This window comes from Acanthopagrus latus, chromosome 14 (genome assembly GCF_904848185.1).
Source record: "Acanthopagrus latus isolate v.2019 chromosome 14, fAcaLat1.1, whole genome shotgun sequence".
NCBI classification, from domain to species: domain Eukaryota; kingdom Metazoa; phylum Chordata; class Actinopteri; order Spariformes; family Sparidae; genus Acanthopagrus; species Acanthopagrus latus.
This window is the reverse complement of record NC_051052.1, coordinates 7,420,420-7,437,267: the sequence shown is the minus strand read 5'-3', so window position 1 is coordinate 7,437,267 and position 16,848 is coordinate 7,420,420. Positions and strand designations below refer to the sequence as shown.

The following is a 16,848-nucleotide window of genomic DNA, read 5'->3' as shown; positions in this document are numbered from 1 at the left end:
GAATTGTCAAAATCAAAGCTGTAAGCCAAAGAGATCTTGAGTTTTACCCCTCTTTATATGCCACACTCCCAAAACTTTGGATCCTACATTTCCCATAATCCAACTGAATAAAATTGGTAGAGTTTCCATTTAAATCAAATCTCTGACTGGGTCTTGTGACCTTTGGCCTTAACCCTTCAGCGCAAAATATTTTTTTCCCTCGTCACAGCTCTCCTCCTCCCCTCCTTCTCCTTCCTGTCTCTGTCAGTCTGCCACGAGGGCAGCAGAGTAATAGCTGCATACGATAATGGACAGGTAAAAGCTGTTTGATGTGGAAAATTGATCTGGAATGATGAAAATGGCTGCACAATCATATGGATGCAGCGGTGCCATACAATCAGGCAATATCTCAGCGACACGGACACTTGAAGTGGTTAGTGCTTGAGACAGGTAAATAGTCTCTCAGTGCTTACAGCCCTTTCCCTGCCTGTGTGTGTATACTTAAGTTTCCCTCGGAGTATGCATGCTCCTGTACTGTAAACACCTATATGTGTGTGTGTGTGTGTGTGTGTGTATCTCTCCTCCTCCCCCCTCCTTCCTCCTACTCCTGTGTGTCGGCATGCGGCAGCCAGCAGCACTGTAATCAAACTATCAGTGCGCAGGGGAATAGCGCTCTCTTCAAGCGGCTCCTGTTTCCCCCTTACACCAAAAACAATAATTACTCCACCATTTTGGTAAACCATAAACCGGCGTGCCGCCTGCGCCGCACGATCAGAAGGGAGAGGCGTTCCAGCGCGATGCTCGGACAGGACCCCCGCGGGGACGAATCACAGACAGAACAGTTCCGCTTTGCCTTTCAGGCCTAATTGGACATATGCTGGAGTGGAGCTGGCTAGCAATACTGTAATGTACCGTAGGGAGGAGGAGAGGAGAGGAGAGGAGAGGAGAGGAGAGGAGAGGAGAGGAGAGGAGAGGAGAGGAGAGGAGAGGAGATGGGGATAAGTCTGTGGCAGCTGTAATACATACATTCTGTATATAGACACACTGGCATATATATTGTATGACATCTGTGTGTGTGCACATGGCTTTGCTTTCTTCCATTGCAAATGAAAATATCATAGTCTCTTTTCCTAACACACGACAAAAGCCTGCACACAATAGGATGACATTAATCAGCCTAAAGAACTGTTGCACAATACACGTGAGTCTTCACAATGGGATAAGAAGATCAAGCAATGCAAGATATGAACAAAGTGGCACGGGACAGACACACAAGGAATTAGAACACAACAGAAATATACAAAGTAGGACAGAAGGGTTCATGGAGAATCCTTTCCTCCTATATGTTGCCATTATAATGCAAGCAACGTAACAGCAACGTATGAGAGGGAATGTGTGTGTAACAGCTGTTAAACACCAACACAAGCTAAACATGTTCATTGGCATACACACTCTCTGACCTCTACAAATACGCTCTTATACGAGGCAGAAAACATGGGTCGGATGAGGTTGAAGGAGAAACTCAGTGTGTGTGTGTGGAGGGGTGAGGAGGGTGAGGGAGCTTTGTCCGCTATCTGATCATATGATACTAAAGTGGATGTGTCTCCCTCATTGTAGCCCCCCTGTGCATTCCTTCCTATTTACATTCCTTTACCATGTGCAAAAGGACTTAATCTGATATTTCTCCCAATATTGGTTATACAATAATGCAATACCTTAAAGTGGATTATGAGCTCTGTGTGCAAGCCTCGTGATCATAGTGTAAACTTTGAAGCTGAGAGGAAGAGAAGCGAGGGAGAGAGCTCTCCCGAATCAGAGAATAAGAAGAATCAGAGACAAAGAGATGCATTGACAGAAGGAAAGAAAAGCCTGTGAGAGAGAAGTGAGGGTGAGAGAAACAGACAGAGGGAGAAGTGAGAGCGAGGCCAGATCTATCAGACAATCTCCAGATCCCACATAAAGGAAAAGGCACATCTGAAACAGCAGGCGCTTTGGGGAATAACGCACTCCTCAGCTTCTCTTTCACATCAGGCCCAAAGTGAACATGAAAACCTACAACGCACACAGACAAAACATCACACTGCTGCTACTGTAGGCTGCCGACGTGGAGAATAAGGGCCTCTGCTTTTCATCTGAAAACCCCCTCCTCGTCCCAAAAAGAAAACCTGAAGCAAACAAAACTGGAACTCATCTGGAAAAAAAAAAAAAAAAAAATCCTCTAATCAGCGATAAGTGAATACAAAACAAAGAAAAATACTCCGAACTGAAGAAAGAGCACACACATATATATAAAGAAAATGTGTGAAACTTTTTCTTGAGAACTTTCACAGGGGCAAAGAGGACAGAAAGAAAGAGAGAAGTCGACAATTCACCCTGGCGAGAGAACTTCTCAGCAAATAAACAGCAGATAGACGGAACAGAATGAACAAGAGAGGGAGGAAGAGGAAGAGAGACGGAGAGGGGAGCAAGAGTTGGATAATTGGCAGCGAGTCGAGGCTGCGTTCACCACGCGCCAGGCGGCACAGCTTGAACTTAAAGCGCCGCTGCGGCATAATGAAGATGTGGCCGCTAATTAACATATGGGGTGCGAAACAGGTTGGTTGGCACGCGGCGCGCTAAAAACTCCAAGGTAAAGTTATTATTGGGGAGTAATTAGCTCTATGAAGTTAATGCGCCGAACAATAGCTGCCAGCGCCGCACAATATGGCTCGCATCTGAGCGCGCGAAAAAAATAGCCCCCGCTAAAGTGCGAGTCCCACAGCTAAAATCTGTTGGCGACCATATGCTCCGGCAATTAATGCAAGACCTGAATGACCTATTGCTAAAGAAGGGACGTGCGAGCGATAGAACCAATAATTAATTTGGAGGGAGAGAGAGTGAAAGAGAGAGAGAGAGAGAGAGAGAGAGATAGGTGGCTTTTAATATTAGTCCATTAACTTTCTATGGACAGGGGCTATTAGAGGTCACCCTGCTGTGAATGTAGAGGGCATGGCTCGTGTCCCAGTGGACTAAATGAGCACGCACACACACACACACACACACACAGGTGGGTCTGAGTGTGGGTACATTAGAGAGAGTGTGCGTGAGAGAGGGTGGGTCTCGGTGGGGATGGCTGGTTATGGTCCGGTGTGTGAGTGTGTGCATGCACGTCGACATGTAAGGAAAACACAAATTACACTGGTTGCAGTGTAATGAGAGCGATTAAACAATTACACAGGCAATTGGGTTAGCCGCTCCTATGCACAGGCTGCAGAGGTGGTGGTGGTGGTGTGAGTGCAAGTATGTCGTATACTGTACGTGTGTAAATATGAATGAAAATCAATTACTGTTCTTGCTTTTGTTTTTGGCTTTTTCCTCCTGCAGAAAGAGGCACATTCCACACAGACAGAAAGTGTGACTAAATCAGGTATTATTACACTTGGAGGTGTGTGTATGTATATGTATGTGCGTGTGTGTATGTCTGATTGAGTTACCAGTCTAGGTTAACCTTAATTGAGAGCTTGTTAGCCGCTGTCGCCGCCGCGTCTGGCTTCTCTTAAACTAGTCAAAGCATCAGGTGGCTTTAGTCATTTTGATTCTATCTCACTTGCTCTTCTCTGTCTCCCACCACCAGCCACAGTGCCGCTTGATGAGATGAAACAGCCAGAAGCAGTAAAGAGGTAGACACACACTCGACTGCGTGTGTGTGTGTTTTGGTTGAGTGAGTTTTGATTCATTAGGCAGGACACACTCTTGTCCCCTCATCCCACCGTTTCAAATATCCTGTACATTGTGAGCGCGTGTGTTGCCTCAGTTCTATGAAAAATGCGTGTGTGTTCTCAAGGTAAGCCCTGAGCTGCTCGGCAGGTGAGCTCCTTTCATCCCCGTCGCGCTTCCTCGCGCGGCAGCAGCACTCGTCCCCGACAACACCGGAGGGAGCCTTGGAGACAAGTCGTTTAATTAGAATGAGAGAAGAAGAGAGGGAAAGCAAAGAAGTGTGAGGAAATGTGCTCACCCCTTTGAGCTTAACAAGACGGCCCCTAGCAGGGGGTAGGAGTGCGTGTGTGTGTGTGTTTTTGTCTGTCTGCTTGTCTTTATATGCACACATGTTTTTGGTTTATAATTCTTAGGAGAGCAAGTTGTGTTATGCCCTCAGATTGGTGTAAAGTTTTTCAAAGGGATGGTCATTTTTCCTGGTCTTTGCTTGCCCTGGGGGAGATGTTTAGCCTCAGGGTGTTTGTATTTAAATGTAAGATTAAAATGTGGATTACGTTTTCATGGGTTAAGGTTATGGATAATGTATGGTACGGGTTTATGACCTATTAATGGTTAGGATTAGGGGTTTAGTCCGGATAAAGGTTCAGGACTTCAGGATGAGTTGGAGCAGACCTCCCTCGAACAGTAGAGCAACATGAATGTGTGTGTAACAAAATGAATGGCTCATAATTGATGCTAACTCATTGATAATTCCAGGTACAATTAATTAGTCAGGGTAATAAAGCAGCCAATCACTGACTTGTGAGCACTAATGAATCGTGTGTGCATGTGTGTCCTATTCATACTGTGTGTCATTAGCTTGTGTTGCTGTCACGTCTGCCTCAGTAAATGAACTTGCTTGTTTGTCGCCTCGCGCACACATTCGGCGAGTGCTGCTGGCCTAAATAGTGGACGCAGACACACATTTAGCTAGCTTGATTTGGGTTTCAGGGTGAGAAAAAAAAATAGGAAACCGGACGCGAGGACAATAAATAATTTGTCCTCCTTTCATGAGGGATGTGTGTCACTCTCTTCTCTTTTTCATGAGCTTGATTATTCGTTTCATTTCATCACCTCTTCCAAGTGGACGGTTGAAAGCATTCTTCACAGGCCTTTGGGGGGTTTGGGCCTAACAAAGCCAAGGACGCAGACACACACAGACACACACACACACACACACACACGAAGGGACAGCTGAACTCAGCCTCGTTAGGGGGAAATGCAATCACAAGGGGTTTATCATACAGACACAAAACACACACACACACTGAACCTGGTGCCCTCTCTCTGGCAGGCCATTGTATTGTGGGATTGTGCGGACAATCTCTTCATGAATGATTAAGCAGTGTATTTCTCGACCAAGTCTTTGATGATGAGTGTGTGTTTGATCATCAGGCAAGTGCGCGCGGCTCTCTGCGGCCGCTTTCGATGCATGTGCGCACGAGCGCGCGAAGGCGTATATTTCCGTATGTTTGTATGCGTTTGTGCATACTTTGATGTGTGTGATATATGTGAACGCGTGTGTTTTTGTGTGCTTTTGCGCTCCTATGATGAGCCCCTGTTGATTGTGTCCCTCTTAACGAGGCTGCCTACAGCTGCCCCTGCTTGTGAGAAACTATTGTTGGGCCCGCTCAATGGAGGGACGCTTGTTTGGGAAAAGGTTGCAAAGTCATGGGAAAAGGGAGCTTTGTCTCGGCGGGGTCGTGAGGGAGTGAATCATGAGCGGACGTGTTTATAGCTTAACACACACAGCTGCGGAAAACACACACACACACACGCACATATGAAGAAGTGGACGCTCAAGAATGCACAGAGAAATCCTCAGAAACAAACATGTGCGCTCTCTTATTTTTTTGTTAAAGACACAAAACCTGAACAATTCAGAATTTAACTCGCACACAAAGCAAATAAACACAGCTGCTTTGCACAGAATCGGGGACACACATAGACACACGTCCCACACACATGGTATCACAAGGTCTCTTATCACACAAACTGTGTATGGCTAACCTCTCGGGGGGAAAGGGAATGTGTGTGTGTGTGTGTGTGTTCCCTCTTGGACAGGGTGTCTCTTTATGATACAAAGCCTGGCTTTCTAAGCTCAAAATTCAGTGTCATCTGCTTTTACAAAGGCCCGGGCTATTCGTTCCAAGCCACCTGGACCAACATAGAGGCTCCAGTGTAGCACCCGAAAGGACAATACTTCCATTTTTAAGTGTTACATACATACCCACCCATTTTCTAAGGAGCTGAAGACAGAGATTCACATTCAGAGGGACTTAGCTGATTTACTTTGCAAATTTTTTTTTTTCTATACAAGATTACTCACTTCTGTCGACAATCTGCATGATTAGATTTGTTTAAATCTTGTTCATAACAAATAGGCTCCAAATAAGAAGTAAACTTAGTTTGCATTTCCTAGTATTTTCTTGCGAAGGGAATTCCTCCAGTGGATGCCAGCGTGATCAGGAGAAAAATGTGCGTTCCAGCTGGTGGCTAATAACGATGTCCGTGAGCTATCATGTAGTTGCCATGGTACTCGTTTAAGAGGGTGTAATCTGACCTTATTCTAACATTTGATGGCTACAATTCAATCCATGGAACAAATTAACCTGCTGTTATATGGATTTTTTAGAATGCTTTTGTTGCTTAGCTGTGCCGTTCTACTGTTCTGTCTGTGAAAATGCCTTCACAATCACTCAAACACACAATGGATTAAACATAAAAAGCATACTTCACTGAAAGTTTGATGGGATTCATATAATAAAAACTTAAACCATACATACTGTACAAGCCAGCACCCGACTTCTGATTTTTACAAGCGGGCTGACAACTTTAAAGTGATTACATAGGTTGTGTCTGTGTATGTGTCTGCGTTAGAGGAGGAAGAGCTCCTATAAGGCAACGCTGATTCAGGCCCCAAATGCTGATGGCTGGGCAAAGACAAGCTGCAACAATCACAATCACAAAATTGTGGACCTTGTAGACACACATCATGTCACATTCATACACACACATACATGTACAGTTCGAAAGATACATACGCGTAGATGGACACACACATACACACACGCAAACTGGCCTCACCTGGATTTGCTGCTGCAGGAGGTTGATTTTGTGTTGCTGCTGTAGAAGCTGCTGCTGTTGCCGGGCAATCTGAGGGACAGAGCGCACCACAACACATTATTAGAATGTTTATGCAGTATCTGTGTGTGCACATGTGCATGCGTGTGTTTCGGTGTGTGTGCAGGGCCTGTGGGAGATGCGACACATCTGCAGGTCTCCCAGGCCCCAGTTGCACGACAGAGGGTCGATGCCCTGGTATGAAATATTAAAGAGCTCATCTCATCTGGACTCAGCTCACAGCCAAACGGACCACAGAGTCACACTGACACACTTTTTATTTCAAAGTCCATCAGCTACAATGCTTTAGTCTAATCAACAATAGATAATTTGTCACTTTGACACATTTATTTACTCTTTTTTCTTGTTTTTTTTCAAATGTAATTTAGTTCTGTTTTGTGAAATAGCACTACTTTTATATTTATTCCTACTCTTTCTGCATGAAAGCTTTAAGTCTTAAAATTAATTTACTTCTGCACAGAAACACTCCCGTGACTCACAGAGTGGAATGGAAAAACAAGAATACAGTATCCACGTACAGTACATTCAGATACAGTCAGACACTGTGCAAGCTGGTGCAGGAGCAGCCAAGGGCACTGTCAGGCACTGTATTTGTCACAGGTGATTTGTCCTCTCAGACGTGTGTGTTGTTCTCTTTTTAGCTTTCCAGAAGCTAAAAAGCACAACAAAGAGGGAAACCCTTCTCTATGCAAATACATGGCAGACATTCGCCTGGGAGCCTGAGTGTGAGTGTGTGTGTGTATAAATGTATGTGTATGGCTCTGCTACATCCGCTCTAACACTACATACCCTTAGCTCATTCCTGTGCAATGTCCCTGTGTTCATGCTGCCAAAGGCGCATGTCTCTGGCTGTGTGAACACTGTACAATACGAGGTGTGTGTGTGTGTGTGGGTGTGTGTGTTTGGAATCCCGTGTGATTTGTTTCTCTCCAACCACACGTCAAATGTGAGTGAGGGTTTATGATGACCATATTTGATGTTTATGTTTGTGTGCCTTTAACTGTAATTCCAAATCAGTATCCAGTCATGTGCCTTTGCTTAACATTATATATTTGCTTAATATGATCTTTTGAGACATGGTGGATAACAATAAAGACATCCTCAGATGAGGAGAAAGTCTTAAAAGGTGCTGATCTGAGATATTCCAAACACTTCAGGTGATTCATTTCGAATTTAAAGCCAGATGTAATGTCTAGTTAGGATGGATTTTCTCCTCTGCAGCATACACATACAGTACAAAGCATTTACAAATGAAGCCCTTAACATGCAGTGTGCTCCTCTACCTGGTCCTGCTGCTGCTTGGCCAGCTCCATCTGCTGCCTCTGCTTCTCCATCTGCGAGGCGGCCAGCTTCTTCTGCTCCTCGTGGGCCGCCAGGAGCTGCTCCCTCAGGCTGCTCAACTGGCCGATCATGCCCATGAGCTGGCGCTCTTTCTCCGCCAGGCTGTCTGGGGTACCTACGGTAAGAGAGAGAGGGGAGGAACAGGGGTCAAAGGTGAGATGGTAGCACTTTGAAGAAGACTGTTAGACTCGGTTGAGGTTACGCTCTGAAAACGCCATCATTAAAAGGAATGTTTGCTTGGGTCTAGACTAAAAACAAATGTTTGATTGTTCATGCATAATTTGTAAGCAATTATAACTTCACATTTTATTTTTATTTTTCATTCTGTTTACAGATGAATAATATTACTTCATACAAAAGTGTTTTGAGCCATTTATTACATATACGTATATTACTTATATAGTGGTTATAAATTATTTAAAAAATAATTGAAAAAAAAAAATTATACAAAATCTAAAACTGGGATACCATGTTGAGCTCTTCTTCTCTGTGAGGTTTTCATGGCTATCCTGAGGCCAGAAAGGACTGTAGGGGTGAGGTTAAAGGTCAGAGGCATGAGGGAGAGGAAAGGAGGAGGAAGGAACAACAAAGTGGTGTAAAACTATCCACGGCTTGTTGGCCAAGCTAAAATATGTCTGGTTAGGGGGTTTGGACGGTAGGAGGGGGCACGGCAACGGAAGGTGCATTTTGGCAATGTGTGTATGTGTGCCGCAGAGTTGTAAAACCAGATGTTGACTTATTTTCCTGGGCGCATTACGGCCGGCAGTGATCACTCGAGCCACATCCATCACTGCTTTTATTGCCTTATTGAAATCAGGAAAATAAATCTGGCTGAGGAAACATTTGTAAACAGGCAAAATGTGGAGGCAAAACAAATGGACAGTGTGAGCCAGATTCATATGTTTAACAAACAAAATAAATCTTCAGCCAGGTTTGAAAATTTACATTTCTTACTAAAACTTCCAGGAAAAATATAAAAGGATTTGATTGGCGCTGAATTTTGGGTAAATTTGGAGGTTGGTCTATCAAGCTGTACTTTGTGCGTGTGTGTGTGTGTGTGTGTGAAAGAAAGAGAGGAAAAATAAGAGAGAACGAGGGAAGGAGAGTGTGTCTGGTCTGTGTTTACCCTGCAGTCAGCCAACCTCCTGCTCACATTTAGCATGGCCTGACCTCTGACCTCTCAGATCCTGACATACCAGCTCCATTACACACGCGCACGCACACACACAATCACCCATACACAAACACACTTCCACACGAGACCTAAATCATTCAACAGGATGTAGTTAGAGAGAGGCACATTGGGGCACAATCAGTATGAGTGTGTGTGCCCATGTCTGGTCGTATGTACCAATGTTTGCCTACATGCATTCGGTGTGTGTGTGTGTGTGTGTGTGTATGCTCGTGTGGACGTGCATGTGTGGAACAGCACAATCCCCCATTGTTCTTCAGCTGCTACCTTTAACAGGGCCACATTCCTGCGCCAGTCAAACCAGATGAGGAAGAGAAGAGGAGAGAAAGAGAGGGAAAGAAAGAGAGACACAACAGGGGGATGAAAGGGGGAGTCGGGAGAGGGGATGTAGGGAGTGAAGGGCGAGGGCTGCTGACCTGGCCTTTGACTGCTCAGGAAGGTGAGAGCCATCCATTTGTCCTCCCTGTTGGTGGCATCACCTCCATGCCCCCCGCCCCAACTCCATCCCCCCCTCCTCCACTGCCCACCGACACCCCTCCTCCTCCCTCACTTCCCTCCGCACTCCATCCATCCGCCAACAATGAACAATAAAGGCAACTGTCGGGAGCGCTGGCCGCTGGAAAAATAAACACGCCGCTGTCCTAACTCACAGACCCACCTTTGTAGAGCCAGAAATGTGTGTGTGTGTGTGTGTGTGTGTGTGTGTGTGTGTGTATATAGCCAAAGCTGACCAAGACAAGAAAGAGCCTTGTGTTAAAAACGTTAGACCGTTCAAATGGGGGGTGAAGAGGTGGGGAGGAAGGGGGCAAGGGGGAGAGAAGAAGGATAGGGGGGGGGGGGGTTGCAAAGGTGAAACGATTGATCAAAGGAGTCTTTCTTGTAGGGGGTTCTTGTTGGGGTTAACCCCCCTCTACACACACACACACACACACAAATCCATGCACACGCACAAATGCAAACACAGTAAAACTGGGCTGCTTCTGTGCAAAACAGTGTGTACGATGAGGTGGAAGGACATTCCTTTAGTTAGGTGTGTGAAAACGAAGACAGCCTCTCTGTTCTTTCGCTACAAGCTGTTCTCAATCCGCTCTCAGCTGTGGATCTTTTATCAGCAAACCAGAGTATTTGCAGTAGACGAAGGAGAATCCAAGAAAACAACACGCTTCCTAACTGAGATGAGTTTACACTCCTACGTGGACCAAGCTGCCTCTTTCCCTCCCATTCAGACTTTGAGAATTTCTGCGGTCGCCCCATAAATCAGCTCGCGTCGGCTTGTTTCCTCAGCTGCTGCCAGGCGGGAGGGTGGATCGATAACTGGTTTCCTCCATCGGTTTACACACATTCCTCCTTAGGCAGATTGCCGCGGCCAGCGCTCACCTACAAGCCTGCCGAACCAACTCCAACCCTCTCCTTTTCCCTCGCACATACTTGTGCGTGGCGTAATTAACCAATTTGTAACAATGTTATACTTGTCACCTCGTTCGCAGGGCTAATTAATGACCCCGGCTGCATTGATAACTCCCCCCTGGTAAGGCGGGAGGAGCGGGCATGAGATGGCTGAGCAGCAAGGGAGAGAGGGGGGAGGAGCGGGAAGGACTAAAGGGATGAGACACGGACATGCTGGTGGAGGAGAGAAGATGTTGAAGGAATGATGTGAGAGAAGAGGGAGAGGAAGAGAAGGAAGGGAGACGTGGGAGACATGAGGTAAACTGGAAGTATAAGAAGTCTATTCAGAAGGATATTTACATGGAGACTCTAACACAATTAGTGCAAATAATCGAATAAAGTTAATATCAAGCTGATAAAATTTACGTTTGATTAAAGCACTTACTACTTGGTTAACAGTATCCTGATTTTCCACTAATTCAAGTTTACTTGATTTGGCTGACTACACGATTTTGTAACCCGCAGAAGATATCTTATTATTGCTACTTCTCATACTGGAGGGACAATGTTTAAAAGCTCATGCAGGGAATTGTGGGCAGACGTTTGAGAAAATGTGAATTAAATAAGACAAAGGATATTCTGATTTGATGAAATGGATGCAGCCATAAAGGATCGTTGGGCTTGGGCTTAAATCTTCCCCGCAGTGTAACATCATGGAGTGCCGAACCAAGCTGACGCTGTATATAAGGCTGTCGTACAGTGAGTAAAGACTGATGAGGGGCAATTCAAAAGGAAAACCAAGAGTTTATGAGCTCGCTCTTTCTTGTCACTCTCTGATAGCTCTGATAGGAATGACACTATATACTGTGGGGATATTGAAGTCCTGTGAGTTCCATACTTTTGTGTGTTATGTGTGTGTTGCTATGTGAACCGCATGGGGCCTTTTTTGTCGATGTTGCTTCTCAATAAGGCTGATGGAGCGGGAGGCAGTGGCTCAAAATCACTTTGTTCCCCGCACAAAGCTCTTCAATGGAATTCCATGGGGAGGGAAAAAGTCAAGGGCCAAATGAGGGCAACGTGTGTGTGCGCGCGCAACACACACACACATACAGACACACACACCCCAATACAGTCAAACTGTTAACACGGAAGGGTGCATGAACACTTAACTTTCCATATATTTCTCTTTTTTCCCCCACGATCACAGGCACAAGTTCACACACATTGTTATGTAAGCACCATCTAAATGGACTCAACTGCCATTGGCACGCATACTTGCACTACCACTGCACAAGCACACACATGCAAACATACATACTCCTGATATTTCTACCCAGCTGTTGCTGTGTGGTGCGCCAAGCGGGACGCCCCACACAGAAATGTCAGCGCGGCGGGGAGCTGGGAAAAGGGGGTTTGATCAATGGAGCCCCCCTCTCGACGGCCATGCCGCTCCGCAAGGCTCTTTGATTACATATTGCTTTGCCTCCTAATGAAGCTCAATTACTGGAGGAGAACGACAGCTTTGCCCTGGAGTTACAGGGAATAATAGCTTAGACTCCTCCACCACTCTCTCTCGTTTCTCTCTACATCTTTTTTCTCCCCCCTCGCGCTCTCGTTCTGTCTCAGGCTGATTCTTGCTCCTGCATATTCACAAGCGCAGCTCTCTTGTTCCGCTTTTTGTTTCACTTTGTGCCCTCTTGTCCTGGCCTGTCTGTCTCGCTCTGGGATGTTAAGAAGGGTTGATGTGGATAAAATGGGTGATTAACAGCGAGATTAACACAGAGCTGATGGACCGGCGGAGACGTCATTGACTCTTTGGTCAAACACGAGACATAGCAAGCGGCTTGGTTCAGTTCAGTTCAACTCATTCAGTCAATACCAGTTTAGCTCGGTTCAGTTCAACCTAACCTTGACCCAGTTTTTCATGTTCACTCCCTTTACTTACAGGCTCATGGCCTGGAGGTTTTACCTAAGCATGACATTTACTGCAATTTTAAGGATAATTTGGGCTCATCATTAATGATCAACTAACATGTGAGTGATTGCATTCATGATCCCAGACAGCGTGCATGATATGGAAAAGTTTCATGCAGATTGTTTTTTTCTCTGTATGTCAACAAGTTTTCAAGACACCAAATACTGAATATATTTTATTCGACAGAGGAAAGAGATAGTATTCTGTGTTCAATGTTGATGAGACATTCTGAGTCTCATATTATTAAATTATGTAACCACAATCATTGATCTACTAAACGAAATTTTAAGCAACTTCTCATGGTGACTTCCTCTCACTCATTTCTATCAGGAAGCAAAATGTCGCACCTGGGCTACACCTTAAGTCCCCTAACAGCTAGATTAAGTTTAGGTCTGTTGTTAGCTGGTTGTACCATACCTTTAATTTCTCCGATGTGCCCTGAGCCCATGGCCAAAAGTTTATCCTTCCAGTCCTTTGACAACAGCCTCTCAATGCTGGGGGCCTCTGTTTAAGGGAGGAGGGGGGGTGGAGGGGGGGTTGCAGAGGAAAGAGAGAGAGAGGGATTCAGTTGGCTGGCCAACATGACAATAAAGCTCATTTAAAGTCCATTTGCTGTAATAAAGGCAGCGGCAGCTCAGCCTAATGGCCGCATCAGCAGGAGAGAGAGGGAGCGAGAGGGAGAGAAAGGTGGAAAGAGAGAAGCTGATAATCGAAAGAGAGGAAATCTGAAGAACAAAAACAAGTGAGCAAAAGGGAGAGAGCGAGAGAGGCAGCGCAAGATAAAGAGAGAGACAAGTGGAGGAGAGAGGGAGAGAAAGAGAGAGGCTTTTTCCCTCTCACCTGCTGCTAGAGAATCATTAGCCCTGTGGGCCCTGAGACAAAGAGGGCCTTAATGCACCCGCCACAATGGACACATTATCAGCTAGCGCTTTGTTTTCAACACACACTCCACAGACCCTTACGCGCACACACACCCCTGCACAAACACATGTGTGCGCACACACATACCCGCAGAATTACTAATTGGAATCCTAACTATGGTCGCATGTGGATGTACACACACGCAGGCATAAACACACACACACACATGCACACACGCACCGACAGTGACTGAAATGAAAATGTCACACCAGCGAGCAAACACATGGAGAGAATCAATCCTAAATGTGTTCATGTACACGCACTCAGACATCACACACACACACAGACATGCTGCAGTCACCCTGTTGACTGTTATTGACTTGGACAAAGGGAAAGAAGGGATATGACCAGACAAAGGAAGACTACAAAGTGTGAAGCAAGACGGTGAAAGAGAGATGGAGAGAAGGAGGGAGAGAGGGAGAGGGAGTAGTCTATTTACTGGGAGCCATCTGCACTCGGGATGCGAGGCCTTGCGAAGGAAAGAGGTTTTACACTTTGAGTGGGGAGATTAACCCCATCAGCCAACGCAAACACACATACTTGAATGCACAAACACCCACAAAACACACAGACGCATGCATGCATGATGAATGCACTTGAATGAGCTCATATATATAGCCACACACACACACACACACACTAACACAAGTATGAACATTGGCAACTGCTGATGGCAGGCGAAAAGTTTGTTGGTGACCGGATTAATTTTTTTCCATAATGACAAGAGTGATTTAAAAAAAAAATAAGTCTTAATCTTACTGGTATGAGACTGCCTGCGCACACACTCTCACACACACACACACACAAACACTGAGGCACAAACACGAGACGCGAGAGAGAGTGAAGTGTCCGGTGCGTTGAGCTGAACAGCTTAGCGCTTTTCTCCGTTAAGTGAGACATTAACGCACACACACACACACACACACACACAGCCACACTCAACAATAAACTGAAGCACTTTTACACATCATCCAAACACAACAAGCTGTGCGTCTCCTAAACGTCTTTCTTTCCTCTTCATCCCTCCATTTTTTTCTGTCCAAGATGGAGTGGGGAAACGAGGATGGGGAGGAACCACCTGGAGATTTTTAGGCTTTAAAACGACACACGATAGCACAAAAACAAGAAAGCGTACGAGAGAGTCAAGACATACAAGCTCAGCTCACACACATACACACAGAGCACTGCAGTGTGTGTCCTACATACTATTCCTCGGTTTGTGTGTGTTAGCGTCTGCGTGCCTACAGCTTCCCCAGAGGCCTGAATCAGGTCCTTTCCTCTGGCTTCAAGACCAGAGCATTCACGCTCCGCTGATTACAATGGGACATTCGCAAACATACACACAAATAGCAGAAGATCAATGTTGAACTTCAGGGCAGTCTCCTCTCTCCGTTTTTTCTCTTATCCTTGTCTCTTGCCTTTTTAAATCCCTCCACCTTCCTTAGTCCTTGGAATCTGAGTGGTCTGTCCTTGGTTATTTTTTTTTTCTGACACTGCCACTCAGCCAGTTAGTCAGCAAACTGAGTTTCAGCGCTGCATCCCTGATGTGCCCTCGTGCTTTCTGTCCAAAGCCATCGTAGCCTTGAGGGAATAAGTTAGCAGGATGAGGGAAGACGGAGAATTTGTTGCAAAAAAACAGGGGAGGAAGGGAAGGAACGCGTATAGACGGGGAAAGCGTAGAAGAAAGAGTGTGCTCCTGTGTTTTTATACACCTCCCCACCCCATGACAGCTGTCTCACCATCACCCCAACAGGTGCTATTAGCCCCTGGCGCACCCCCCCCTCCCTTTTTCTCTCTACTGTCTCTCACTCTCATCTCTCCCTCCAGCCCCCTCTCCCTCAACAATGACAGAGGCTTTTAAGCCAAAGAGCTTTGACAAGTGAGAGGGAACAACAAATGGCAGTGTCGCCTGTTCTCTTTCCATAGCACTCCCTCTCTGTCTCCATCTCCTAGTTATTATTTTTATTTATTAACAGGGCTGCAGTTATTGTCCCCAGTGACAGGCGGGGGCCACTTTAACTATTAATAAAAAGCCAAGAGGCTCTTTCATTGTGCGGGGGATGGCAAAAAAACAGGAGGAAATGGGCAGGAGGAGAGGAGGAGGAGAGGGAGAGGAGAGGAGGAGAGGGAGAGGAGAGGAGAGGAGAGGAGAGGAGAGGAGAGGAGAGGAGAGGAGAGGAGAGGAGAGGAGGAGAGGGAGAGGAGAGGAGAGGAGGAGAGGAAGAGGAGTTGCTGTAGCTTTTAGTGAGATGTTGATTGATAGGGTGAACACAATGAAGAATGAACCCACGCGGTCACTGCTGATAAACACACACACACACACTCCACGGACAGGACACTAACCCACACGGACACACACGCAAACTTTGTGCATCAGTAAGAAGATGTGTTCGGATATCCTGAAATTCTCCTGCATTAGCTCATCATAGTTGTTTGGGCATTAGAAGACCACCAGCTGCACTTCCTTCCATTCTATATGAATATGAAAAGGTGGTAACCTTTAGCTGACACTGTACTCACTAACAGACTTTTCAGACGCAAATCAATTCTTGACAGTGCTTCCTCTTGTCTCAAATTCAAGTTGTTTTTTTATTTTTGTGTCAGCTGATTTTATACTCTGTAATATTTCAAGAGATTTTCATAGAATTTGCTTGACAGATAAATGGAAACCCAGCAAGCATCTTCTACTGCTAATTGAGGCCAAGAATCACATAATAAAGGAAGACAGCACAACACTTTCCATGAAAATCAGAGAAGCTACTCCCTGTTCTTTTGACGTGTGTGTGTGCGCGTGCACACTTTGTGTGAGGTAAGGAGTCTGGTGCCCACGCACGGGTGTGGGCCACATATTTGCAGGGTGGGGTACCAGGAGCTGAGGGCGAGGGAGGATACCCGCCTCCCCCATTTGACAAAGCTGAAGGGGTGAGGAAATGTGCAGAAGAAGGGGAGAGAGGAAAGGAGTGTGTATGTATGTATATGTGTGTGTATTCATGTCAACCCCTTGAAATGCAGTTTTCCCCTTTAGTTGCTTTAAGTTTGGAAAAAAAATCATTGCATAAATATTCTGTATCAGCTTGTTCCAAGTGCTTATTAAAGCTTTATGCTGTTTACACTGAATGAAACATTTAAATCCAATATTCCAGATGTTGTGAGCTTTTTTTTTCTTTCCTCAAAT

General features: G+C 45.6%; 1 protein-coding gene across 12 annotated transcripts in view; it reads right to left on the bottom strand.

Annotated features, from left to right (window-relative positions):
- sox5 (SRY-box transcription factor 5) overlaps positions 1-16,848 on the bottom strand; it is a 238,916-nt gene that overhangs the window by 32,863 nt on the left and 189,205 nt on the right. For 10 of the 12 annotated variants that reach the window (XM_037121941.1, XM_037121940.1, XM_037121943.1 and 7 more), the window contains 3 exons: positions 13,170-13,256; positions 8,142-8,314; positions 6,802-6,870 (listed from right to left, as the gene is read on the bottom strand). In XM_037121941.1, coding sequence (XP_036977836.1) covers positions 6,802-6,870; positions 8,142-8,314; positions 13,170-13,256 — 329 coding nt within the window. The remainder of the gene's footprint in view (positions 1-6,801; positions 6,871-8,141; positions 8,315-13,169; positions 13,257-16,848) is intronic. The other 2 variants (XM_037121944.1, XM_037121947.1) reach the window with 1 other exon arrangement.